General features: G+C 54.4%; 2 protein-coding genes across 7 annotated transcripts in view; one reads left to right on the top strand and one right to left on the bottom strand.

Moving 5' to 3' along the window:
* The window catches only part of MVK (mevalonate kinase), a 35281-nt gene extending 30348 nt beyond the window's left edge, over positions 1–4933 (bottom strand). Inside the window, 3 exon segments of the mRNA XM_053206195.1 lie at positions 2946–3093; positions 3953–4048; positions 4776–4933. Coding sequence (XP_053062170.1) covers positions 2946–3093; positions 3953–4030 — 226 coding nt within the window. The 5' untranslated portion in view covers positions 4031–4048; positions 4776–4933.
* A 223-nt stretch (positions 4934–5156) lies between these two features.
* MMAB (metabolism of cobalamin associated B) lies at positions 5157–20325 on the top strand. Of its 6 annotated transcripts, none has more exons than XM_053206196.1 (9): positions 5157–5361; positions 9662–9755; positions 11584–11641; positions 13827–13899; positions 14128–14225; positions 14596–14660; positions 16429–16488; positions 17876–18022; positions 18985–20325. In XM_053206196.1, the coding sequence occupies exons 1-8, from the start codon at positions 5166–5168 to the stop codon at positions 17973–17975; spliced, it is 744 nt and encodes a 247-aa protein (XP_053062171.1). In that variant the 5' UTR covers positions 5157–5165; the 3' UTR covers positions 17976–18022; positions 18985–20325. The 6 variants fall into 6 exon arrangements, with proteins under 6 accessions (XP_053062171.1, XP_026899860.1, XP_026899862.1 ...); XM_027044060.2 differs by lacking the exon at positions 18985–20325 and adding an exon at positions 6508–6569 and having other exon boundaries at positions 5171–5361; positions 17876–18222; XM_027044059.2 differs by lacking the exon at positions 18985–20325 and having other exon boundaries at positions 17876–18222.
* Positions 20326–23197: the final 2872 nt, after the last annotated feature.

Raw genomic sequence — 23197 nt, 5'->3', positions numbered from 1 at the left:
AGGCAACCAAAGAACACTGAAAGACAAAGGTGGAGGAGCCCTGCAGTCGAATAGAAAACGCGCGTCGTGCACCCTGCTCCTTTTTCTCCTTGGTGAAGTAACTCACACGCCCTCACGGACTGCGCTCAGTGTCCCGGCCCTCGCCCACCTCCAGTCGTGCCGGATCCTTGCAGCAACCTTCCCAGGCAACACGACTCTGCCCACGGAGGCTCAGGGGGTTTGAGCGACCTGTTGAGGTTCACACAGGCAGGCAGGGGGGTCTGGGACATGGGCCAGACACCTGCCTGCTTCCATCAGTGCTACTGACACCCCAGAGCAGCAGCCAGCTCCCGGGGGACATTGCGAGCCTGGTGGGGGATGGTCTTGGGCACCACGGAAGGCAAATCCCACGCTGCTCTGGACGGCTGCTTTCCGAGGCCTGCTTCAAGGTAGCAGTTGTTTTCAACTGACAGTGTCCCTAGAATCACCCAGGGAATTTCTTTCTTTCTTTCCCTTCTTTTTTTTTTTTTTTTTAATGTTTATTTATTTTTGAGAGAGACAGAGCGTGAGCACAGAAGAAGCAGAGAGAGAGCAGGAGACACAGAATCCGAAGCAGGCTCCGGGCTGTCAGCACAGAGCCCGACGTGAGGCTCGGATCCACGAACCGTGAGATCATGACGCTTTGAGAGAGAGAGACAGGGAGAGAGAGAGACAGAGCACGAGCAGGGGAGGGCAGAGAGAGAGAGAGAGACAGAATCCGAAGCAGGCTCCAGGCTCTGAGCTGTCAGCACAGAGCCTGATGGCAGGGCTCGAACCCACAGCCCCTCAGGTGCCGCCCAGGGAATTTCTTTCAAAATACACACACCTGGTCCTCTACCACCTCTACCCCTTTTCAAGGAGAGAGAGGCGGGGCCAGGAGTCTGTCTGTATTGTTAAAAACAACAACAAAATCGTCTCCAGGGGTTCTCAAGGCAGGACTGGCTGGAAATGGGGGGTTTCACCTGTTCCTCCACCCCCTACAGTATTCGGGAGTGGCTTGCTGTGGACTGATTGTTACAGGGGACAGGGAGCAGGCAGGAAAAGACCATTGGGAGGACTCCCACTGGCCCCACTCTGGCTCAGAAACACTGTTCCCGACAATGGGGCAGTAGCCCAGCGAGGACATAGCAAACTGAGAACAGAAAACACCCTCCAGGTTTGGTGCAGGGGGCGACCCTGCTGATGAAAAACCTTGCCTATGAGGGGACACAACATTCACAGTATTATCGAAAATCAGCACAGGGGTCTTTATTCATTGGCATGGAAAGGTATCAGGCCTGATACCCTGAAGGGGGGGTAAAACCCACACATTTCTGGAAAGTTTGTGTGGCCTGACCAGATTTTGGTTAAGGAACAGATATCCTCCTACGTCTCTCAATCTAACTATCCACCTGCAGAAAACAGCCCAGAAGGATTAATACCAAAATGCTCACCGTTGTCACAGGGGCTGCTGAGAGGTCAGTAATAGATTTTTTTTTTTTAACTCACAGTGGTTTAATATTGACTCTGTTTTCCAATTAATAACCATGCTACTTTTATTTTTAATGATTTTTTAAAAGTTTATTTACTTACCTTGAGAGAGAGAGAGAGAGCATGCATGCGCAAGTAGTGGAGGGGCAGAGAGAGGGAGAGAGAGCATCGAGCACTGTTAGCTCGATCCTATGAATTGTGAGATCATGACCTGAGCTGAAATCAGGAGTCAGATGCTTACCCGACTGAGCCACCCAGGTGCCCCATTATTTTCTTTAAAAAAAAAAATTTTTTTTTAACATTTTTATTTTTGAGAGAGAGAGAGAGGGAGAGAGACAGAGCAAGAGCGGGGGAGGGGCAGAGAGAGAGAGAGACACAGAATCCAAAGCAGTCTCCAGGCTCTGAGCTGTCAGCACAGAACCTGATGTGGGGCTCGAACCCACGAACCATGAGATCATGACCCGAGCTGAAGTTGGATGCTTACACAACTGGGCCACCCAGGCACTCCAACGTACCCTATTATTTTTAATGATTTTTTAAAAAATGTTCATTTTATTTTTGAGAGAGAGAGGAATAGAGAGAGAGCAGGGGAGGGGCAGAGAGAGAGGGAGACACAGAATCCGAAGCAGGCTCCAGGCTCTGAGCTGTCAGCACAGAGCCCAAGGCGGGGCTTGAACCCACGAACCGGGAGATCATGACCTGAGATGAAGTCAGCACTTCAACGACTGAGCCACCCAGGCGCCCCTGATGATTTTCAATTATACAAAACGCCACTACCTTCTCTTTGTCAAAACCATCCTCCAGAAGGAAGGCTCACTTTGTCCACTCAGACCTTAGGACCCTCCCAGCGGTATGTAACCATCACCAGAAGTAAATTTTCCTAGTCTTTTTCCTATGCACTTACATACCTGCTGATACCTAATCCGGGTCGCCCCTCAGATACATCCTGTTTGCATCTTTTGTTTTTTCACCCAACAACAGGCCTTCACGATCAGTCCATCACAGCCCGCATACATCCTGTGCATCATTTTATGCTCTTGAATTTAAAAAAATAAGTAAGAAGGGGCACCTGGGTGGCTCAGTTGGTTGGGTGTCCGACTTCGGCTCAGGTCACGATCTCGCGGTCCGTGAGTTCGAGCCCCGTGTTGGGCTCTGCGCTGATACGCTCGGAGCCTGGAGCCTGTTTCCGATTCTGTGTCTCCCTCTCTCTCTGCCCCTTCCCCACTCACACTCTCTGTCTCTCTCAAAAATAAATAAACATTAAAAAATTAAAAATAAAATAAAATAAAATAAATAAGTGAAGCTAATTTTATGGCTCAAGAGAAAAAAGAACACCCCCAGAGTGGCCAGTCTCCAGGCCCCTCAGGGATAGCCTGGAATAACTACCCAGCCATGTGTTTCCCCTCTGTTCAGGACCCAGGCTCTTCCCACACCTGGTTCCTGCTCGCTGCACTTACCCAGAAAGCTCGTGTCCTGTAGCTGAAGCCTGGCCACATCCCAGGCCCGCTTGATGCCAATGTTCGGTAGGTCAAGGCACACTTTCCCATTGCTGTGGGGCTGAAGCCGGAGGAATGTTCTTAAGTCCAAGGCCACCGCCAGCGCTACCTGTAGGATAAAGGGCAAAAGCAATGAGCCTGAGCATGGGTGGCGAAGAGTATGGCTCCAGTCTTAGAAACAGGGCTCAGTGTCAATGTGCTGAGGAGAGACAGCAAATACTGGCACGCAGGGCACGCCCACTCATGCCCTTGGCAGACACTGCTGATCAACCTTGGCATGCTCTCCCACTAGGTGGCACCGGCACTACCAATCAATTAGGAGTTAACATCAACTTCTGTTTGCCCTCTCCATGCAAAACTTCAGAGGTCCTCCACACCAAGGAATGGCTTCCCCATCATCACCATGTCATCCAAATAAATGTAAGTTAAGAACATGAAGAATGACGGAATGGAGAAAGCATGAGCTGTGGGTTCAGACAGACGGAGGTTCATTCCCAGTTCTACCCAGGTGTACGGGACCTTGGTCAAGCGACCAATCCTCTCCTAAGCCTCAGCTTCCACATCTGCAAAATAGGATAATAAAAGTTTAACCTCGGAGGGCAGTCCTCAGACTTAAATGAGATAATGCATGTTTCAGACTCATCTGCTGGATCCTACTCATTTTCCCCATTTCTGAATGTCGGGGTGCCCCCGGGCTCAGTGCTCCCACTCTTTTTCTTCTCCACCGAAGCCCACTTTCCAGGTTGCCTCATTCCACCTGCACAGCTTTACCTTTCAGCTTTGTGCTACCTTACTGAGGCCAGAGGAGCCCTTCAGCGGGGGTAAGCTGTCTTTTCCCTGCCTCGTCGGGGAAAAACTGACCTCCTCTCTTATATACCCCTAGGCTATGCCTCAAGACTTCTTTTCAGTTTAAGATTAGGGTCAGGGAGAAGAGGTGCCCAATTCTCAAAGACTCTGGGGGCCTTTACCTTGCCATGGACCACAGCATGCTCTCCATGAAGAATGACTTTCCCTGGAGCAGACACCAGCAGGACTTCTGACAACATAGCTAGCTCCTGGGAATTCTGAAAGAAAAAGCCAGAGAGATATTAGAGAATACCCACTTCAAACTCATCATTCTAACGAAAAAGGCAGCTACCATCCAGCACTTCCTATGTGCCCCAAAGACTGCACAGTCCACTAGGCACATCAGAAAGACCTGGGTTCAAATCCCAGCTCTTCTGCTCCCCAGTGAGGTCACTGTCTCTAACTCACTCAAATGGCTAAAAACCTTGGTTCCGTCCTATGTTATATTCGGACAAGAACTGTACTTACCTCAATGGGTTTTGGAAAGCTTAAGTTAAATAGTACAAGAGGACCACTTGGCAGCGTCGGTCCCAGCTTTTATTATTACTACTATTGAGGGTAGAAATTTAAATGAAATCATGGAGTAGAAGGAAAGCTCTCCTGGACTTTTAGGCTGTTTCCAATACGTCACGACTATAAATTGTAGGCTGCAGAAAACAGATGTCAAGCCCCTTCCTGCATGCACGCTTAACCGAGGATCTCTACAACACAGAGTCCTAGAAAGTGACTTGCTGGGTCTACAGGTGTGCCCATTTTAGATTTTCTAGAAATAATAAAAAATTACCATCCATTTAAGGCCTCAATTACCTCCACATGATAAGACCTGAGCCGCACTATGAGCTAAGTGCCATCGTGATCCCCTTTCTTAGCGGGGGAAAGTGAGGCTCGGAACCGGGAGACCTACTGCTTGCCCAAAGCTCCAAATCCCTTCAGATTCGAGCTCACCAACCGCTCGGGACGGATTCTCAGAGTCGGAGAAACCAAGCCAGAGAAGCCGGGAGCCCAGCCCAAAGTCTCAGCCTCAAACCTCGCGCCCCCGGCCCCGTGAGCCCAGGCGCTCACCTGCCTCGGCGGGACCGGTGAGCGAAAGCCAAAGCGGCTCGGGGACCAAGTCCCCCCCGGGCGCCACCCCAACAGGGCGTCACCCTTCCGCTCAGCCAATCAGAACACGCAAACTGGGCGTTCCTTTACCGATTGGCTTGAACATTGGCCAATAGGTGTCGCAACCAAGCTGTCCGGCAGCCCCCTCCGCGAACCAATGGGAAGCAAGCCCCTGGGAGTGTCCCGCCCTGGGTCGAGAGACAAGAGCCAATGGAAAATGGGGGCTGAACGGTGATGCTGCCGGAGGTAGGTGGAGTCGCCCGCGACCTGGACGGGAGCCTGGTGGGGTCAGCCCCTGACGAGCTGCCTGGCGCATGGCTGTGTGGGGACTGGGAGCCCGCCTTGGCCTGCGCGGGGGCCTCGGCGCCGGCAGGCTGCTGTGTCCCCGTTTCCAGAGCCGCGGCCCCCAGGGCGTGGAAGACGGGGACGGGTGAGTGCCTGGCTGGGGAGGGTAACTCGGACACCTGCCGTGAATTGTGGTGTCGTCGCCATGGTGACGTCACACCGCAGTGAGGTCGCCGCAGCAACAGCCAGGTGACACGTCTTAGTCCTGACGTCACCGTGGCCACGTGAGCACCGTGGCAGCCAGAGACCCAAGATTTCTTTGCACAAGTCCGAACGAAGCCCGGCTGTCGTGCGTCGGGGCAGGGCACGTCCCTGGCCCGCCACGAGGGCCATCTTGCCCCGCCTCACCGTCGGGTGGGCCTCAATTCAGATTTTGACCTATTTCCTAAGACACAGAAATACACCAACACGATCTGAAGGTGGCCGTCCTCACCGACCTTGAAACTTGCTCCCCTTCCCAGACCTCCGAACCCGCGTAGTCCCATGAATTTATCATGGATCGATATACTCTCCTAGATCCAGTAATTGAACGTTTGGATCACCTCGTGATGCCACATGTTTGTGTCAAAGCCTGCATTAAAGGTGTTATGTTGCTATTTGAAAATGCCAGAATTAGAACGCTGTTTTGCCAGGTCTTCATTCCTGAGTATATGTGAAGCTTCATAGAAGGGAAATGGCCCAGATTACTTTCTCCAAGCAGCCCTGACTGGGTAGAGTAGAGGATAAGAGTTTGGGTGGGTCAAAGTAACGGTTTCTGTCGGGTAAAAGGTAACTGGGGTCTGGAGTAAGGTAGTCTTGGGCATGAATCCCAGCCCTGTGTCTTCCTTCCTCAGGGACCTGGAGTCTCATCTTGTGAGCTCCAATTTCCTCAACAGTAAAAGGAAGGTCACCGGTAGTGCCTATGGGATAATTCCAGGAGATAATGCCAGTAATCCACTTAGCACAGTGCAGAGACTATGGAAAGTGATCAATAAACTCTTTCAGTGAATATTTATTGAACATGTGCATTGAGCAGTGCACTACATGAGCTACTCTGCAGATAATGGATGTGGGCAGGACACAGAGCTTGCCCACAACGGACTGAATTGGGAAGAAGGGAGGAAAATGATGCCAACATGAGATCCAAACAGAGGAGGGGAAAGTGCTGCCTCTGAGGTTACTGGGCAAGATGTGACCCACTGAAGGAGGTGTCATGCCCACTCTCCACTTCTTGATGTCTGTGTCTCATTAGGCCACAGCCTTCCTTGAAGACACCCAAGATTCCCAAGATATACACCAAAACAGGAGACAAAGGTAGGCGGCAGATGAAACATGCAAAAAACTCCATTTGAGAGTTCTTCCAAATTGTTTGCATACGTTAAAAATTATGTAACAGGGGCACCTGGGTGGCTCAGTTGGTTAGGCATCCGACTTCGGCTCCGGTGATCTCACAGTTCATGAGTTCGAGCCCCATGTCAGCTCTGTGCTGACAACTCAGAGCCTGGAGCCTGCTTCAGATTCTGTATCTCCCTCTCTCTCTGCCTATCCCCTGCTTGTGTTCTCTCTCTTTCTCTCTCTCTCTCTCAAAAATAAACATTAAAAATAATGTAGCAGGTCTCAATAAATATCATCAAATGTGATATGAAATGAAAGGTGCCTAAGATATATGAAGTGATAAAAGCAAATTGCAGAGCAATTCAAATAATTGAGATCTACTTGGATAAAAGTGTGTGTTATGCGTATATACATATATGTGTTCAGATATGCATAGAATATGCTGAAAGGTTACATCTTGAAGTACTACCTGGGAGAGAGATTGAGTTTAGGAGAGGGGAATGAACAGAAGGGCTTCCATTGTTTATGGCGCATACTTCTATTCTAGGACTTTTTGTAATGAGCATATATTACTTTATGTAAACAATACCTGAAAATAATGTTGTACAGAAAAAAGTGAAATGTAGACTGTATCAATGTGACATATTTTCTAAAGTTTACAACTGCAGGGGCGCCTGGCCGGCTCAGAAGTGCATGCGACTCTTGATCTTGGGGTCCTGAGTTCAAGCCCTATGTCGGGTGTAGAGATTTCTTAAGTATTTTATTTTTATTTATTTTTTTTAATGTTTATTTTTGAGAGAGACAGAGCATGAGTGGGGAGGGGCAGACACACACACACACACACACACACACACACACACACACACACACAGAATCTGAAGCAGGCTCCAGGCTCTGAGCAGTAGGCACAGAGCCCCACACGGGGCTCGAACTCACAAGCCGTGAGATCATGCCCTGAGCTGAAGTCAGACACTTAACCGACTGAGCCACCCAGGTGCCCCTACTTAAATATTTTAATTAAAAAAATTGCAGGTTGGGGCGCCTGGGTGGCTCAGTCGTTAAGCATCCCACTCTTGGTTTGGACTCAGGTCATGATATCATGGCTTTGTGGGATCAAGCCCTGCATTGGGCTGTGTGCTGGCAGTGGGAGCCTCCTTGGGATTCTCTCTCCCCCTCTCTCTGCCCCTCCCCCACTCGCACTGTCTCTGTTTCTCTCAAAGTAAACAAATAAACTTAAAAAAACTGTGCAGGTGGGGCGCCTGGGTGGCTCAGTCGGTTGAGCGTCCGACTTCGGCTCAGGTCATGATCTCACAGATTGTGAGTTTGAGCTCTGCGTCGGGCTCTGTGCCGACAGCTCAGAGCCTGGAGCCTGCTTTGGATTCTGGGTCTCCCTCTCTCTCTATCTCTCCTCCACTCATGCTATGTCTCTCTGTCTCAAAAATAAATAAACAGCAAAAAAAATTTTTTTTTAAAAACTGTGCAGGTCACTAGTTTACATATATTTTGGGGAGTATGTACTTAGGTCGTAAAAGTATAAGAGATATGCATACAATATACTTAATGCCACTGAACCATACTCTTAGAAATGATTCGAATGCTAAGTTTTATGTTATGTGTCTACTACCACAGTAAATAAAGGGAAGGAGAACGTGCACAGGCATGCCCTCCAGCCGAGACCCCCAGGGACAGTCTAGTCAAGTTGGGTCACTTAGCTCATTACATGGCACACCGTGGGCTCAGTGAGAAGATACTGGAAAGGACTCATTATAGGACTGGGCTTATGCCAGGTGATCTGGAGCAAATTCCAGGAAGTGGGGTGTTGCTCTGGATTGGATGCTGTCAGGAAGCAGGGCTAATTCTCTAGTTGGGTATCTCAATCATTTTTTTTTTAAATTTTTTTAACGTTTATTTATTTTTGAGACAGAGAGAGACAGAGCATGAACGGGGGAGGGTCAGAGAGAAGGAGACACAGAATCTGAAACAGGCTCCAGGCTCTGAGCTGTCAGCACAGAGCCCGACGCAGGGCTCGAACTCACGGACCACGAGATCATGACCTGAGCCGAAGTCGGCCGCTTAACCGACTGAGCCACCCAGGCGCCCCTCAATCATTTTTTATCTAGAAGGTGGGTGTGACAAAGAGAGGCCAAAGCTGTCATTGATAAAGAAGCAGCAGTCCCTCGCATTAGCCAGAGAATGGGGATGTTTGGTCATTTTTACAGGTTGGACAGTGTTCTGTGCTCAGACATGATTATGGGGGGTCTTGTTTGGGGATTGCTGTGTCACAGTCAGAGTGGGCCACCAGACAGTGTTCCATAGAGGTGTTTGAGTCCCAACGGAACACCACAGCCTGCCTGTGAGCGCCAGGCTGGCTCCTGGCTGTCGGGAGCAGATTTGTTCTATCTCCGTGGTTAAGGGAACATGGTGGGAAATTGTGACCTAGGCAGAGATCCACAGAGGACTTCGATTTTATGTGAAATATAATTATAATATGTATCTATATGTCTTATTTCTTTTTTTAAACAATGTTTATTTATTGAAGAGAGAGAGAGAGAGAGAGAGAGAGAGAGAGCCGTCCCACGCAAGTGGGGTAGGGGCAGAGAGAGAGGAAGAGAAAGAATCCCAAGGAGGCGGCACACAGACAGCATGGAGCCCAACACGGGGCTCAGTCTCACAAACCATGACATCATGACCTGAACTGAAATCAAGAGTTGGATGCTTAACCGACCGAGCCACCCAGGTGCCCCTTTATATGTCTTATTTCTTTAGCGGAATGATTAGTACATGATTTTTAGGAATAAAATAAAAGCATGTCAGGAAAGAAGTTACCCTTAGGAATAGCAATGAAAGAGAGTACCTGGGGGCTTCAGGGGTGCTGATCATTCTCTATTTGTTGATCTGGGTCCTGATCACAGAGGTATATTCAAGTAGGAGCAATTGATCAACTTATATACTTAGGATTTGAGCACTTTTCTGTGTATATGTTATCCTTCAGGTGGAAAGTTTTTTTAAAAAAAGAGCATGTCAGGAAAAATAAAAAATCTTAATTTGGGTGGCTAAACATTTTTTCATAGGGTTTTCTAGCACCTTCACTGGAGAGAGGAGACCTAAAGATGACCAGGTGTTTGAAGCTGTGGGAACTACAGATGAATTAAGCTCAGCCATTGGGTAAGGCAGACGGGGTTGGCCTTGAGGCGGGGTTTGAATCGGCACCAGTAACGTAGTTCACGGGAAGCTCTGGAGAGCAGCGCTGGCTGGCCCCGGGGGGCGGCCAACCCTTGGTGAACCTGCCTCGGCCTGGCACGAGGCCTCCACGAGGCTGCCGGGGGCTACAGGCGCCTTTCCCTTCCGGCCCTGCCTGCTCCTGGCTGGCATCTGTCCCACGCCATGTGGAGCTGCCATGCCCCTCCTTCCCTGGTTCCCCCACTCTTCAGGCGAGTACGGGTGTGCGGCTCCCACCTCCCAGTGATGGGCCCGACTAGGTGAGGTGTTCAGGATGGATAATGGCAGGTACAGGTGGTCTGCCAGCGGAGCAGAGAACGCAGACCCCTTGGTGCCTGTGGGAAGGCGGGGGGTGGGGGGAGGAGGTGGAAGAGGCAGACACAAGGTGAAATGGGCAGGGGGGAAGGACGGGGAGTTCTGGCATCAGCTGTTTAGGATTAGCAAATCAGCAAGCCATCATCCCTCAGTCCGGGGCGGGGGGCAGGAGACTGGGGACGCCTCGATTGTGGATTGTCGGAGAGCAAGCCTCTCCATGTGCCACGCAGAGAGCCTCAGCCCACGTGCCTCATGGAGCCCACAGTCTTGGGGGTGCTGGGGGAGCAGACAGTAGAGGGGCACCCTCCAGGTGGCGGGAGCCTGAAGGAGCAGCACCGAGGAGGGTCTACAGCTGGCTGCATCGTGGGGATGTCTTCCCTGAGGATATTCCCGGGCACCTGCCTGATGCCAGGCCGGAGGATGTCGCTTTGCGGAGGGCAGACTGTGTCCGGCCCACAGAGTTGTTCCTTGCAGTCCAAAGCGGGAGACCCACGCTAGATGACAAATTAACACGTTTGTCTGTTTAGTTCTGACTATAAGGCAGGCTAAGACGATACACTGGTTGTGCCCAGAAGGCAACCTCTGTTGCGTGGTGACGCTTCACCCCAGTCCCCTCCTCTGTCTTCCAGGCGGGTCCAGCCAATGGAAGGCACCAGCAGGAGATGGAACATTGGTAGAGAGAGGAGCGGGAACACTTTTGCCCCCATTCCCCAGTGACTCTCGCCCAGCCAGCTGCATGGCTCCTGGCGGTGGCCCCACCGAGAATCCAGCTCTCCTGGGTCTGGAGCACCTTTGACCCTCCCTCGCCCCTTCAGGCCCCTGCTTGTGCTAATTTTTGCCACCCACTGTCATTCCATAACTTTTCTCACACCCTGTTAATAGTCCCCTGGCCAGCCTTTCCTCCAGGAACCCTGCGAATGCACTGCCGACTCTTCCCTGCCAGGCCCCTGACTGGTAAAGAGAGTGGCAGAGTTTGGAGGGAGGCTGGAGCTGGGGTCCTGACCTGCGTCTGGGGCGCTTGGCTTTCCCCGTCCCACCTGCCTTACCAGGAACTCCTACTCAGCCTTCAAAGTCCCACTTCCAGCACTGCTTCCTCCAGGAAGCCCTCCCTGAACTCCAGCCAAGGCCAAGGTTTCCAGGACCCCGGCCCTTTCCTCCAGAGAACTGACCTCAGTTTGCAACTTCACGTTCAGTCGTGTGATACCCGATTCACGCCTCGGCCTCCTGCCGAACAGAGCCTGTGTCCCTTGTACTCATGCTGAATTGCCTGGACCTGGCCAGAGTAGGCACTGAGAAAGGAAGTGTTGACTGGATGAGTAATGAGTATAACAAAAGGCATTTTGAGCAACAAACACCCCTAACCAAATGAAAGGTTATGATGTTCTCACTGTGGTGTCAGAGCTGAATTAGGGCCCACAGACATGATGTGAGACGCAGATTCTTTTCTTTTTCCTCACAGGTTTGCTTTGGAATTAGTCGCAGAAAAAGGCCACCCGTTTGCTGAAGAGCTGCAGAAAGTGAGTAGCAGTGTCTCATCCCAAGTTGGGATTTGTATCCCTGTGGCCTGATGGCCATAACTGGATTTGCCATCTGACCGTCACTTCCTCTCTGGGTCACCTGGGGCTACTCACTGTTTCTCTGGGATCCTCTGTTTCTTCACCTGCAAAACGGGGACACAGAGATCATCCTCCCTCCCAGGCGAGTGGTGAGAACAGCACCAAGGGTGGGGGAAACGTAAAGTGCAGTGGACTTGACCCAGCGTGCTTCTGCCCTTCAGGGGACGCACGGCAATGTCCGGTATTACTCTTGGTGGTTACAGGTGGGCCGGGGCGGGGGGGGGTGGCTCCTGACATCTAGTTGGTAGAGGCCAGGGATGCACATGCTAAATGTCCTACAACGCCCAGGGCCTTCCCTGCCACAGAGAATGCCCCTTGCCTGAATGTCAGCAACCCCGAGGCTGAGAAACCTGGGAAAACCAGCTTCAGGAAGCCCTAGGCCAGGGGACCTTATGGCCTTTAGTATTAGTATTCTCCTTAGGAAGCATGGAGACTGTGACCCACAGACAGGACTTTAACAGTGGAGACAGGGACATCCCCTCGGATGCATAGGACGGGTCCAAGGTTTCAGTCTACACATTGACCTGAGACTGTAGAAGCTGCTTCCTGGACACTCAGCCTGCTTCAGTCCTCCAGGCCAGGCTGGGGCCCGTTTAGCCTCCTGGGAGCAGGCGGAGGGCAGTGAGGGGGCCACAGAAGGATGGGAGGGCCTTAAGTGACGGAACTCTCTGTGAATGAGGCCCTCCTATGCGCCGCCGCCAGCGCCAGCGTGGTTTTCAGCCTCCCAGTGAAGAAGTTCTCACCTCAGCAGGCGTCATTTCCGCATGCTGTGCTCATCTCTGCAGGGTTTCCAGAGGGAAAAGGCTGAGGCGGAGGTGGGGGGGCGGGGGCAGTGACGTGATGAGTCCACCTATGCTTTAGGCCCCTGTCCTTTGGGTCCCAGCTCCAACGTCACGTCCCCTAGGGCCTGGTGCGGCCACCCGGCCTCCAGCCTGGTGAGGCGCCTCCAGCTTTCCACAACCCCCATTGTGGAGGCCCCGCCTCTAACGGCAGGTGCCACAAAGAGTGTCACACGGTCTGATCCGTCTGTCTCCTCACTGGCCTGGGCACCCCGAGGGTGCAGACTGTGACCTTCTCACCCGGGAGCCCCACCAGGTCCCCGCTCACTGGGCCCGTGCACCGCTCTCCTCAGAAGCCTGTGACCTGCAGGTTAACGGACACGTTATTGGGGCAAAACAAACTCCTAAAGGAAAGGGCCGCCTGCCCAAGGCGCCAGGGCTGGGGATCAGCGGAGTTGGGATCTGATTCCCAAGCTGGCTCCCACCCCCTCCAGTGCTGGGGTGAGTGCTGCAGCTGGCCGTCCAGGGGGGCACTACCGTTACCCCGCCTCCCGCTCGAAGCCCACGAGACACCAGGCAGCCAAGGTCCCCACCCAGGTTCTGCCGGTCGGCAGCCCAAGGAGGGTCCCAGCTCACTACTGGGTGGGCGGCCTCTGCTGCCTCCCTCTGTGCCCTGCTCCCGGCACGCTGTCACAGTTGCCACCTCAGCAGAGGTCGCAGACCACCACCCACCTCACGGCGTCCCACCCAGCTTGAGCGGACTCTGGCCGGCCACAAAGGAGGCGGCATTCGTGGGGCTCACTGGCACGGGCGCCCGTGGGTCGTTTGTCATGCAGGGGTCGACCATGTTCTCGTACATACTTGTCCTTTATGGCTTAGTTTTAAAGCACTGTCACGTTTGGTGTCTTGGCCCGGCTGTCACAGGTCAGACAACCAAAGCCATCAGTGGAGAGGAAAGGGAAAGACTTCCCGGGGCCCAGGCCTGACGGAGACGAGAGTGGGGTGAGAAGCTACCTCTTGACTGTCACTGGGCACCTGACGCTCATCGTCTGTGTGACTCGCATCCCCAAGGGACCCAGGGTCCCCGCTCAACAGAGCTGGTGTCCAAGGCAGACGTGCCGAAGGTTCAGACGGAGTTTGCTGATTCGCCTTTAAATGCCAGCTGATTAAAGATCCGGCCAGTCCCCAGCAGGGCAGCCCCTGCTTGCCTCCTGGTGTCACAGGGCACCCCTGCACGTGGAACCACGTGAGCCCCGCCTGGCCTGCCAGGAATGGGTCTTCACTGTCGCCCCCCATTGCTTCCCCAGATCCAGTGCTCGCTGCAGGACGTCGGCTCTGCCCTGGCGACCCCGCGCTCCTCGGCCAGGGAGGCTCACTTAAGTAATCTTCTCTCCCAACCTGCCGCGCGTGCTCAGAGGTGGGACCCTGTCCGGGGCGTCCCCTGGCACCCCCGTCAGCCTGGCCTGTAGACCCCGAGAAGGAAGGCCCTCCCAAGCCGGCGGAAGTGGTTTGCAGAGCCCCCCGGGGTGGAAGGGACATGGGGGCGGTTTCCTTGGTCTGGGGGCGACGGGCCCCATGGCCGTGTCCTCCTGCTTCTTGGCTCCTCAGGATGTGCCGCATTCGAGGCGGGGCCCATCCTGGAGCTGGAGCAGTGGATCGACAGATACTCCAGCCAGCTCCCCCCTCTCACGGCGTTTATCCTGCCGGTAGGTGCCAGGCGGTGTCAACCTGGGGGTGGCCGCAGGCCAAGTGTGTTCACAGAAACACACAGGTGCGGAGTAAGCCCCCTCTTTAATTTTTGCCTGACAGAAGCTGGCCGCCGGCCTCCCAAGTCCCCTCCGGACCCTCCCCGGTCCCTCCCCAGCCCTGCCCACTTTGGAGGGGGCTTCCCAGTGGACGCGCCCCTCTGCAGGGCCCCGGAAGCAGAACACTGCTGGCTGGGGGCGGGGGCAGGGTCCTATGTATCTGTCGGTACATCTGTCAAGGGGGCTCCCTGTCTGCAGTGGGCACACCACTCCCCCCACCCCCTTCCCCCCCCCACCCCCGCTCCAGCCAGCGCCCGCTCTCTCCTTTCAGTCGGGAGGCAAGAGCAGCTCCGCGTTGCACTTCTGTCGGGCCGTGTGCCGCCGAGCAGAGAGACGGTACGGGGGCCAAGGGAGAGGGCGGGGGCCTGGCCAGAGCAGCAGGCAAGCCTAGGAGGGTAGGCTGCGTACCATCCAGCCACCCATCGGCAGACCTTCACCTGCCACCTTCACCGTTCCAGGTGGACGCCAGCCAGCCCGGGTCTCTGTCCTCAGAGCCCTGCGTAGCCGAGGGGAGACAGTGACCCGCGAGCAGACAAATGACAGATGATGTAACCACATCACGCTCAGAGCTTACGGAGAAACAAGAGGTTATAGGTGAACAGGGTAGGAGGAGTCCCTGATGGGGTTAGCTGGTTATTTATAATTCTGACACTCACATGCTATGAAAGTCAAAAGGATATTCGGGGAGAGGCCTCCCTGCCCTGTGCCCCGGCTCCTCATCCCTGGGGGTTAATGTAAGTGGGATAGTTGGAGCTGGGCAGAAATGAGTGGCGAGCCCCGCACCATGGTCAGGGCTGTGAGGGACGTGGAGTGGACACAGGGAGGGTCTCTCCCAGTCACACTGAGTGAGCCAGGGGTTGAAGGATTGGGGGGCGGGGAGGAACAGCGTCCAGTGCGAGGGGACAGCAAGGGCAGAGGTGGCAGCTCGCACTGAACGGACACAAAGGAGACCCGAGTGTCTGGGTCCAGAGGGAGAGGGCGGGGGGCACAACAAGACCAGAGACCGGGCAGGGCCTTGGAGGCACAGAGAGGTCTACCTCTATCCCGAGAGCAATAGGAAACCGTTGGTGGGCTTTAGGCCATGCAGTGACATGAAGGGACCCTGTTGGCTGCTGGGTAAAGAAGGGCCCAGAGGGACCCACAGGGCTGGCGGCGGGGCTGCGGGGGGGGGCAGGTGGAAGCTCTCAACAGACCAGCCACCCACTGCCCCAACACCTCCGAGTCAGGAAGAGGAAGGACCCCTAAAAGCTACTGACAGCCTTTCAGAGAAACTTCAGAAGAGTTCCCTGCAAAACCTCCATTTACACCACTCGTAACGCCAGCTCACCTAGATTCCTGGACAAATGGAAGTGAAGCCCTACACTGATGAATGGGCAGGGCCGTGCTGGGCATTTGCTCACCGTCACCTCATTGATGCCTCAGGATAACCTTGGCAGAGGGGTGGTGGCAGCCCCCCGTGTACAGGAGTTGGGAGACTGGAGCTCAGAGAGGCAACCTCGTGGCCAGGGTGGTCACCTGAGCGGTCCACGGCAGAGTCCAGATTTGAGCCCGGGTCGGTCTGCTTCCAAACCCGAGCTCTGTCCACAGCCCCACATCACAAAGGTCCCATCCCTCATGAGAGGCTCGTGGGCCCAAGTGGTTCCCAAAGGGGTCCCGCGTAACAGAGCTTCAGTTTCAAAAGAAAAAATTCATCGTTTGTAGAAAACCATCCGTGTCGGCAATGCCCACGGTACCAAAACAATCGGAGAGACGCAAAGGCCCGGCAGGGTGCCTCGTCCAGCAGAGGATGCACCAGGCAGGGTGGTGGGGACATGCATGTGGGATGATGAAACCCCTTGGGCAGGGGACACAAAGCCAGAGCCTCGGTTTCGGGGAGAGCATCTCAGCAAGGGTTATGTGGCGGAGGTGACCTGTGTCAAGGGCCCGGCAAGGGCCTGCCCCGTCACCAGCAGACAGCAGTCTGGAGGGATGTCTGCGCCCAGGCCGGCAAGGGCACCGGGTCAAGCCGCTGTAGGCTCTGAGGTGCCGGTGTGGGACGCAGCCCTGGGTCCCCCAGAGTGTCGACCCCGTAGTGTATGCAACGTGGCGTTTTCTCCTCTTCCAGAGTGGTGCCTCTTGTCCAGATGGGTGAGACAGACGCTAATGTGGCCAAGTTTTTAAACAGGTACTCTGATGGAATTTGGAGAGTCCCACTCAGTAAAACTAGGCACGTTGTGGGAAGCAACGATAAGAGAAGGGGGCCCACACGTTCATATCCACTGAGGGTCGGCGACATGCCAGGCGCTGCGTCGGGCACAGGGATGCAGCTGAGAATGAGGCAGGTACCGTCCCTGTCCCTGGTGAGGTGAAGGTGTCACCGGGAGAGGCTGTTGTGAAAACCAGGAGCACACAACATAAGAACAAAGGGACAGTGCAGTAGGAAGGGGCCCGCTTTCGGGTTGAGTGTCCAGGGAGCTCAGGCAGGGGTCAGACCCACTGTCAGCCCCTCCCCACAAGACTCCAGGGCTGTATGAACTGAGAAGAGACAGCCGGGCAAAGCCAGCTCAGGGCCCAGGGCCCCGACACAGGAACCAGTGAGCCAGGCTGGCCCCAGGAGGTCTCGTCTGGGTTCCGTTCCAGCCTTGCCTCATGCAGTTCCAGTGTGGGCAAGGTCAGGGCCCAAGGACAGACTGAGAACCAGGGGGCCCCTGGGAGCTGTCCTGGATTTCCAGAAAGCGACCTCACAGCCAGGGTCTCGCCCCTCACTGAGGTCACTCCTCCCCCTGGGATGTGACCTGATCAGCTCCTTTCTTCCTGGGAGGTGGCTGGGCCTGAAGGGAGAGAGGAAGGTTCCATTCATCGGCACAGTAGTGACCTTTGGGGAGCCTTGTCCTCCCGTAGTGTTGTGTGGGCCAAGCCAGTTCATTTCCTCAGCAAGGAGGATAGCACTAGGCAGACTGGAAACAAGCATGTCACTACCTTCCAGGAATGGGAGACACCCAGAGCAGAATCTCTTCCACTGCCCCCAAACCCTGCCCCCAGAGAGACGGCCAGGCATCAGAAGGAGGGGGGCTTGATCTCAGTGGGGGCGTGGTCAGGGAAGGTTCCAGCAGGACCTGGCATGGAGCTGGCCACAGAGGGTAAGATTGGGGCCTGGAGAGGTGGAAGAGGGTGGTGGGCAGCACTTGGCATGAAAACAAGGAAAAGCGGGGGACGGTTGAAAGGTGGGCGGCTTCGTGAACTCACTGCAGGCTCCTTAAGGGCAGGCTGGGTGTCTCAGTCCTGGTCACGGAAGGTACACAAACCAGTCTAGGAAGTGGCCCAAAGCCACCAGCCCTCTGAGGTCCGGTGGGGTAGTGGCCTCATCTGGCAGGAACTGCCCCAGCCCCGGCGCCAGAGTCACAGAAGCTGGCCTGGAGTGTCATCCATCAAAGCCCAAGTTGGCCGAGCACCCGCTGTCCCGCCCGATGCTCCTGGGGTGTGTGATTTATATTTCCTCCTTGAAGGCTAATATGGGAAGGACCCAGTTAGCATTGATCTCTCATTTCAGATCATTCTCTCTGTCCCTCCAGACTCAGCGACTATCTCTTCACATTAGCCAGATACGCAGCCATGAAAGAGGGGAATCAGGAAAAAATATACAAGAAAAATGACCCGTCGGACCGAGCCTGAGGCACCTGGAAATAATGCAAAGGGGGAGATCTGTAGAGCCCTCCGAGGTGAAGAGTTTGTCCTTCCTGTCCTGATTCTTGAAGATCTCGCCCAGGGGGACTGGAGGAGACCCCTGTCCTCCCCGCTAGGCTCTCCTGGGTCTTAGAGGAGGTGGTAATGAATGAATTCAGTATGGGGGAAAATAAGGCAAAGTGATCCCAGCAGTGAAAAGCCACATAGAAAAAAATTAAAAGTGGGAAAAGCTTAAGCCGTGTGTGTGTGTGTGTGCGCGCGCGCGTGCGCACGTGGTGAGAGAGCCCTTCCCTGCCGGCCCAGGTGGCATAAAGATTTGGAACGATACCAGAGACCCTGGGAAATGTAATTGGGATTTAGCTGGGCCAGAGGGGCTGTTACTGTCATGTTTATAAAGGGGAAGGCAGGCGGGATTTGGAAGTTCGGTCACCTCCAAGCCACCATCCCCACCTACGTGTGGGGGCAGGGCAGCTGCACACTGACAGGTGAGGCCTCACGACTTGCTTCAGACTCAGGGATGAGGGACCAGGGTCCAGGGATGAGGGACCGAGGAGCGGCACGGCTTGAAGAAGGACTTCTTTCTCTGCTGGTTTATGCCTCTGAGATCCATGCCATGGCTGTATTTTATCTCTCTTGTCACCGCCTCCCCCTCCCACTGCGAGACGACACTGCCAGTGCCAGCTGTGTCCTTGGGAAGGGGATATTTATGCAGGGCGAGGAGGCGGCCCTGAGAACGTGAAGATCGCGCGCTGCTAATTGCGGGAAATGACTCCGGAAGGGCAGGCTCTCGCTAACTGTCAGGGCCAAGATGCCTGGTGAACTCGGCTCAGCAATCATTCACTTGCGGAACCCCTGCTTCACATCGGGCACCGGCTCGTTTCAGGCAGGCTGGTCACTCTGCTGTCCTCCTTGCCAGCAAGTCAGCGAACGTTAAAATGATCGGTCACACGTATAATTTTGCTCTCATTTCTTACGACTCTGCCTGCACATTTTGCAGGAACGGGTACATTTCATCCCGCTGGATCCTTGGCCTCCCGGCAGGCTGCAGCAACCCTCTTAAGCCTGGGCGGGGAGGTGGCTGAGGTGCCGGTGAGTGTGGGCGAAGGTGAAATCCCTCCCGGAAGAGGCCGTGTCCGAGGCCTGCCCCGCTCCGCCCGCCCAGTGGTTAGCGCCAGGTCTGCTCCCCAGCGGGTGCTGAGCATCTGTGCACAGAGCTGGAAACTGAAAGCACCAGCATTTCAGGAGAGGCTAACGTGGCTAACTGCCCTGCAAGCACTCGGGCCGGGCCAGGGAGGAGCTGGCCCCAAGAGCTTGCGGTGAACCGCTCGTACCCCCGCTTCTGCCCCCTCCTCACAGTCTTCCTGGAAGGGGCAGGTCACATGTACCAAAATGCTCCCAGCCATGGTCAGACACCCTGGAAAAGGACAGGAGAAGCCCTTTGAGGAAATACAGCATAAAATGATGCTTTGAAACAAAGCAGCTTGCCTCTTCCCAAATCCTGTCCCCGCCAGCCCTTGCTGGGAGAGGCTGTTGCGCGCCTGGAGTTAACCCCCGGTTCCCAGGCCCTGCCTCCGCCTCCTGTCTTTGGCCGGCACGCATTCCCCAAGAAACGGCCCAGGCGCAGGGCAGACTTGGCATCTCGGGGGCTGCCTCCCGTGTTGCCAACCTGAGAAAAACAGAGCGAGCCTGCTCTGGGGACCCAGAGGACTGATCAGTTTGAAACGTTTGCTGTCCTGCAGTGCCTCACAAAGCCACACTGGAGCCAGAAGCAAAAGGAGAAATGCGCACCCCTGCGTGCTCCCGGCAAAATATCCTCCTGTGTCTCAAACCCAGGGGGAAAGTTCATGAAAAGCTCCACCATCCAGACACACGACTAAGTAGGAAGCCCGCGTTGCCTGATCTGTTTTGCACGCTGCTGTCGGCGCTCACAAGCCGTCGCCCCCACTCCGCGCAGTTGTGCAGGGGTCGGGAAAGAAACAGCAGGCCGCTTTTACTTAAAACTGTGATGTCTTGGGGCGCCTGCCTGGCTCGGTCAGTGGAGCAGGCAACTCTTGATCTCGGGTCGTGAGTTCCAGCCCTGCGCTGGACACAGAGATTACTTAAAAAATGGTGATGGTTCCTCGATCATAGATCTTTTGCATCCTTTTTAATCTTTTAAAATATCACATGAAACTTTTACCTCCCTTGATTCCTGGGGTTTGGGGCACTTCCATACATTGGCACCCATTAAAGTACCTCACCTGCCTACCCCTGGGCCAGACCCGGGGCCCGGGGCACATTTAATACTCCTGCCAGAGAGGAGCTGGGGGTTGACTGTGTGCCGGGCCCGGTCCAGGGGTACCACGGACCCTCTTGTTCAAACCGCACAGTAGCCCTGAAACAGGCACTCTGCAGGGGAAGAAACCGAGGCTCAGGGGAAGCATCTTGTCTCAGGGAGTCTGCAGCCAGGTGTGGGCTCAGGACAGGGGGCCTTGTGTCTCTGCCTCCACCGCCACTTGACAGTCGTTTTAATCACGACCTGGGCCGCTGAGAACAATGTCAGACGCTAATAGATTCTGCCGTCTCATTTCTCAACCCAGTTTCCCTTAACTGATCTCTCCTGGCTATTGTTAATGTGCATTTTTCACCGAGTAATTTTCTCCGCCCGAACTTGTAACACATCCCAATGACAAACGTCCCGGTTCCGAATCCCCCGTCAGCTGCAATGTCACCCTCGCCTCCTCCCGACACCTTCCTCCGACAGCCCATCCAGTTTTATGACCGCTCTGTCCCAGTTATCACTACTGAACCTTTAAGAATCCAGACGTACTTCAAGTTTAATTGAATAAAATTCCTTGTATAATAAATTCCGCGTGAATGCTACATAAATCAGTGCCTGGACGGATTTGTGGCCCGTCCTTCCCTCCTTTCGCCCAGGCCCAGGAGTCTTCCGGGCAATGCTGGACCCAGGCTGGCCCAGTCGTTCTATCAAGAACTTACCTTTGCAGTCTTGATGGGGGTGCAGTTTCCTTCTCTGGGAGTCCCCCGTGGAAGACCGTGCTTGAGCCGGAGCAAAGGCAGGGGTGACAGGTCGGGGACACCTGAGGCCTGAGGATGTCCCTCACATTCCTCTCCCACTCCACAGAATCAGACACTTGTGAAGGAGGGACCGTGCACACTCTTCCTAGAGATGCACGCACGTGTTCACCGCGCGCATACACCGTGGAAGTCCCGGGCAAGAATCCCCTAGAATGACCAGCATAGCCCCCCTTTTCAGGAGCCGACCGGAGTCTCAGGCTGCCTGCTGCAAAGCCTCGCCTGGAGTCTGCAGAGCTCCAGCCTTGAAGCGCGAGAAGCAGCACTGGGGCTGGCCGGCGAGGCCGCCCTACGGCTTCTGATGCTTGAAACGCCACGGAGGGCAGTGAGCGCAGCTTGGCATGGGCTCAAGACCAGCTCTGGAACTTTCTAGCTTCTTGCCTCTGGGCGGGCCACTCCATCCTTCTCAGCCTTGCTTCTTCGTCTGTGAAATGGGAAGGACAACAATGTCTGCCCCATAGGTAGGGGCCACCGGGATTGCTTAATGAGGCATCGTGTAAAAGGGCTCGGCACGCCCCGCAGCAAGCCAGCTGTTCTTACGGTTTGTCCTTACGGTTAAATTCGAATTCAGGCTCCAGCTGTGCCGCTTCCTGGTTGAGCCACCTTGAATGAATTGCTCACTAACCTCGCTGAGCCTCAGTCTTCACCTTTTTGAAGTTTATTTATTTTGAGAGACAGAGATGGGGAGGGGCAGAGAGAGAGAATTCCAAGCAGGTGCCGTGCTGTCAGTACAGAGCCCGACACGGGCTTGGACCCGCACGCCGGGAGATCATGACCTGAGCCAAAACCAAGAGTCAAACGCATAACCGACTTCACCTTTTTTTTTTTTTAATGTTTATTTTTGAGAGAGAGAGAGAGAGAGAGAGAGGGCGTGCACAAGTGGGGGAGGGGCACAGAGCAAGGGGAACAGAGGGCCCAAAGCAGGCTTAGCGCTGGCAGCAGAGACTGATGCGGGGCTTGAACTCGTGAACCACAAGATGGTGACCCGAGCCGAAGTCGGACACTTAACCGACTGAGCCACCCAGGCGGTGGCCCCTCAGTCTTCACCTTTTATGACTGGGGATGATTCAATTTCCGAGGGTTCGGGGAATAAGTCAACGGGTTCAGCACACAGCAGCGGCTATATCCAAAAAAAAAAGTAGCTTACTGTTGAGTTGCATCTTCTCCTTTTCTAAGCACTTTCTTTTTTTTTTTTAATTTTTTTTTTCAACGTTTATTTATTTTTTGGGACAGAGAGAGACAGCATGAACGGGGGAGGGGCAGAGAGAGAGGGAGACACAGAATCGGAAACAGGCTCCAGGCTCTGAGCCATCAGCCCAGAGCCTGACGCAGGGCTCGAACTCCCGGACCGCGAGATCGTGACCTGGCTGAAGCTGGACGCTTAACCGACTGCGCCACCCAGGCGCCCCTTTTCTAAGCACTTTCAAGTAGCTCAGGCCTGGGTGAAGCGCAGAACACCACCGAGCAGCGCCTCCAGGTGGTTTGGACTTGCTGAGGCTGGAGGGACACAGGTGTGCTCCAGGGGGTGCTAGTCCCAGTCAGACCAAGGGCCACGGCTCCAGGGACACCATGCCCGACTGAAAGGGAGAGGTACTCAGTCACAGAGCAATGAGAGCTGAAAGGGATCAGAGAGATCATTGCTCCCATTTCACAGATGAAGAAACTGAGGTCGAGACACGCGTAAGTATTAGTAGGTCAATATCAATAACGACCGCAAATTGAGTACTGATTGTGTCCAGGTCTCCTAAGCACTTTACAGGCAACCTTTCGTTTAATTCTTTCAACAGCCCCTGCACGTGGTACTGTTAACATTACTCTCATGTCCAAATTACAGGCAGAAAAACTGAGGCGCGGAGAGGAGAAAGGGCTTTCCCAAGGTCATATGGCTCTAGGAGGTGGAGCCGGGCTCTACATCGGGGCTCTACACCCTCTCAGCACCATGGTTACCGTTCCCTCAATGCTCGACTGCATGGACGTGTCTCATTTCTCGGAACCCCGTGAGGCGTGTACACATTCTCCCCATTTCACAGGTCTAAGGAAACTGAGGCTCAGAGAGGTGAAGTCGCCTGCTCAGAGTCACACAGCACCTGCTGCGGCAACGATGATGGTTATAATGGTATCATCACAAACAGCTG

The sequence above is a fragment of the Acinonyx jubatus genome, chromosome D3, assembly GCF_027475565.1.
Source record: "Acinonyx jubatus isolate Ajub_Pintada_27869175 chromosome D3, VMU_Ajub_asm_v1.0, whole genome shotgun sequence".
Taxonomy (NCBI): Eukaryota; Metazoa; Chordata; class Mammalia; order Carnivora; family Felidae; genus Acinonyx; species Acinonyx jubatus.
The sequence above is the reverse complement of the archived record's forward strand: the minus strand, read 5'-3'. Positions and strand labels throughout refer to the sequence as shown.

Excerpts from the sequence above, each read along its gene's own strand:
- MMAB (XM_053206196.1), top strand. The coding sequence starts at position 5,166 with ATGCTGCCGGAGGTAGGTGGAGTCGCCCGCGACCTGGACGGGAGCCTG. Across the intron at positions 5,362-9,661 it reads GGCGTGGAAGACGGGGACGG|GGTTTTCTAGCACCTTCACT; the intron begins GTGAGTGCCTGG and ends ATTTTTTCATAG. Across the intron at positions 16,489-17,875 it reads GTGGCCAAGTTTTTAAACAG|ACTCAGCGACTATCTCTTCA; the intron begins GTACTCTGATGG and ends CTGTCCCTCCAG.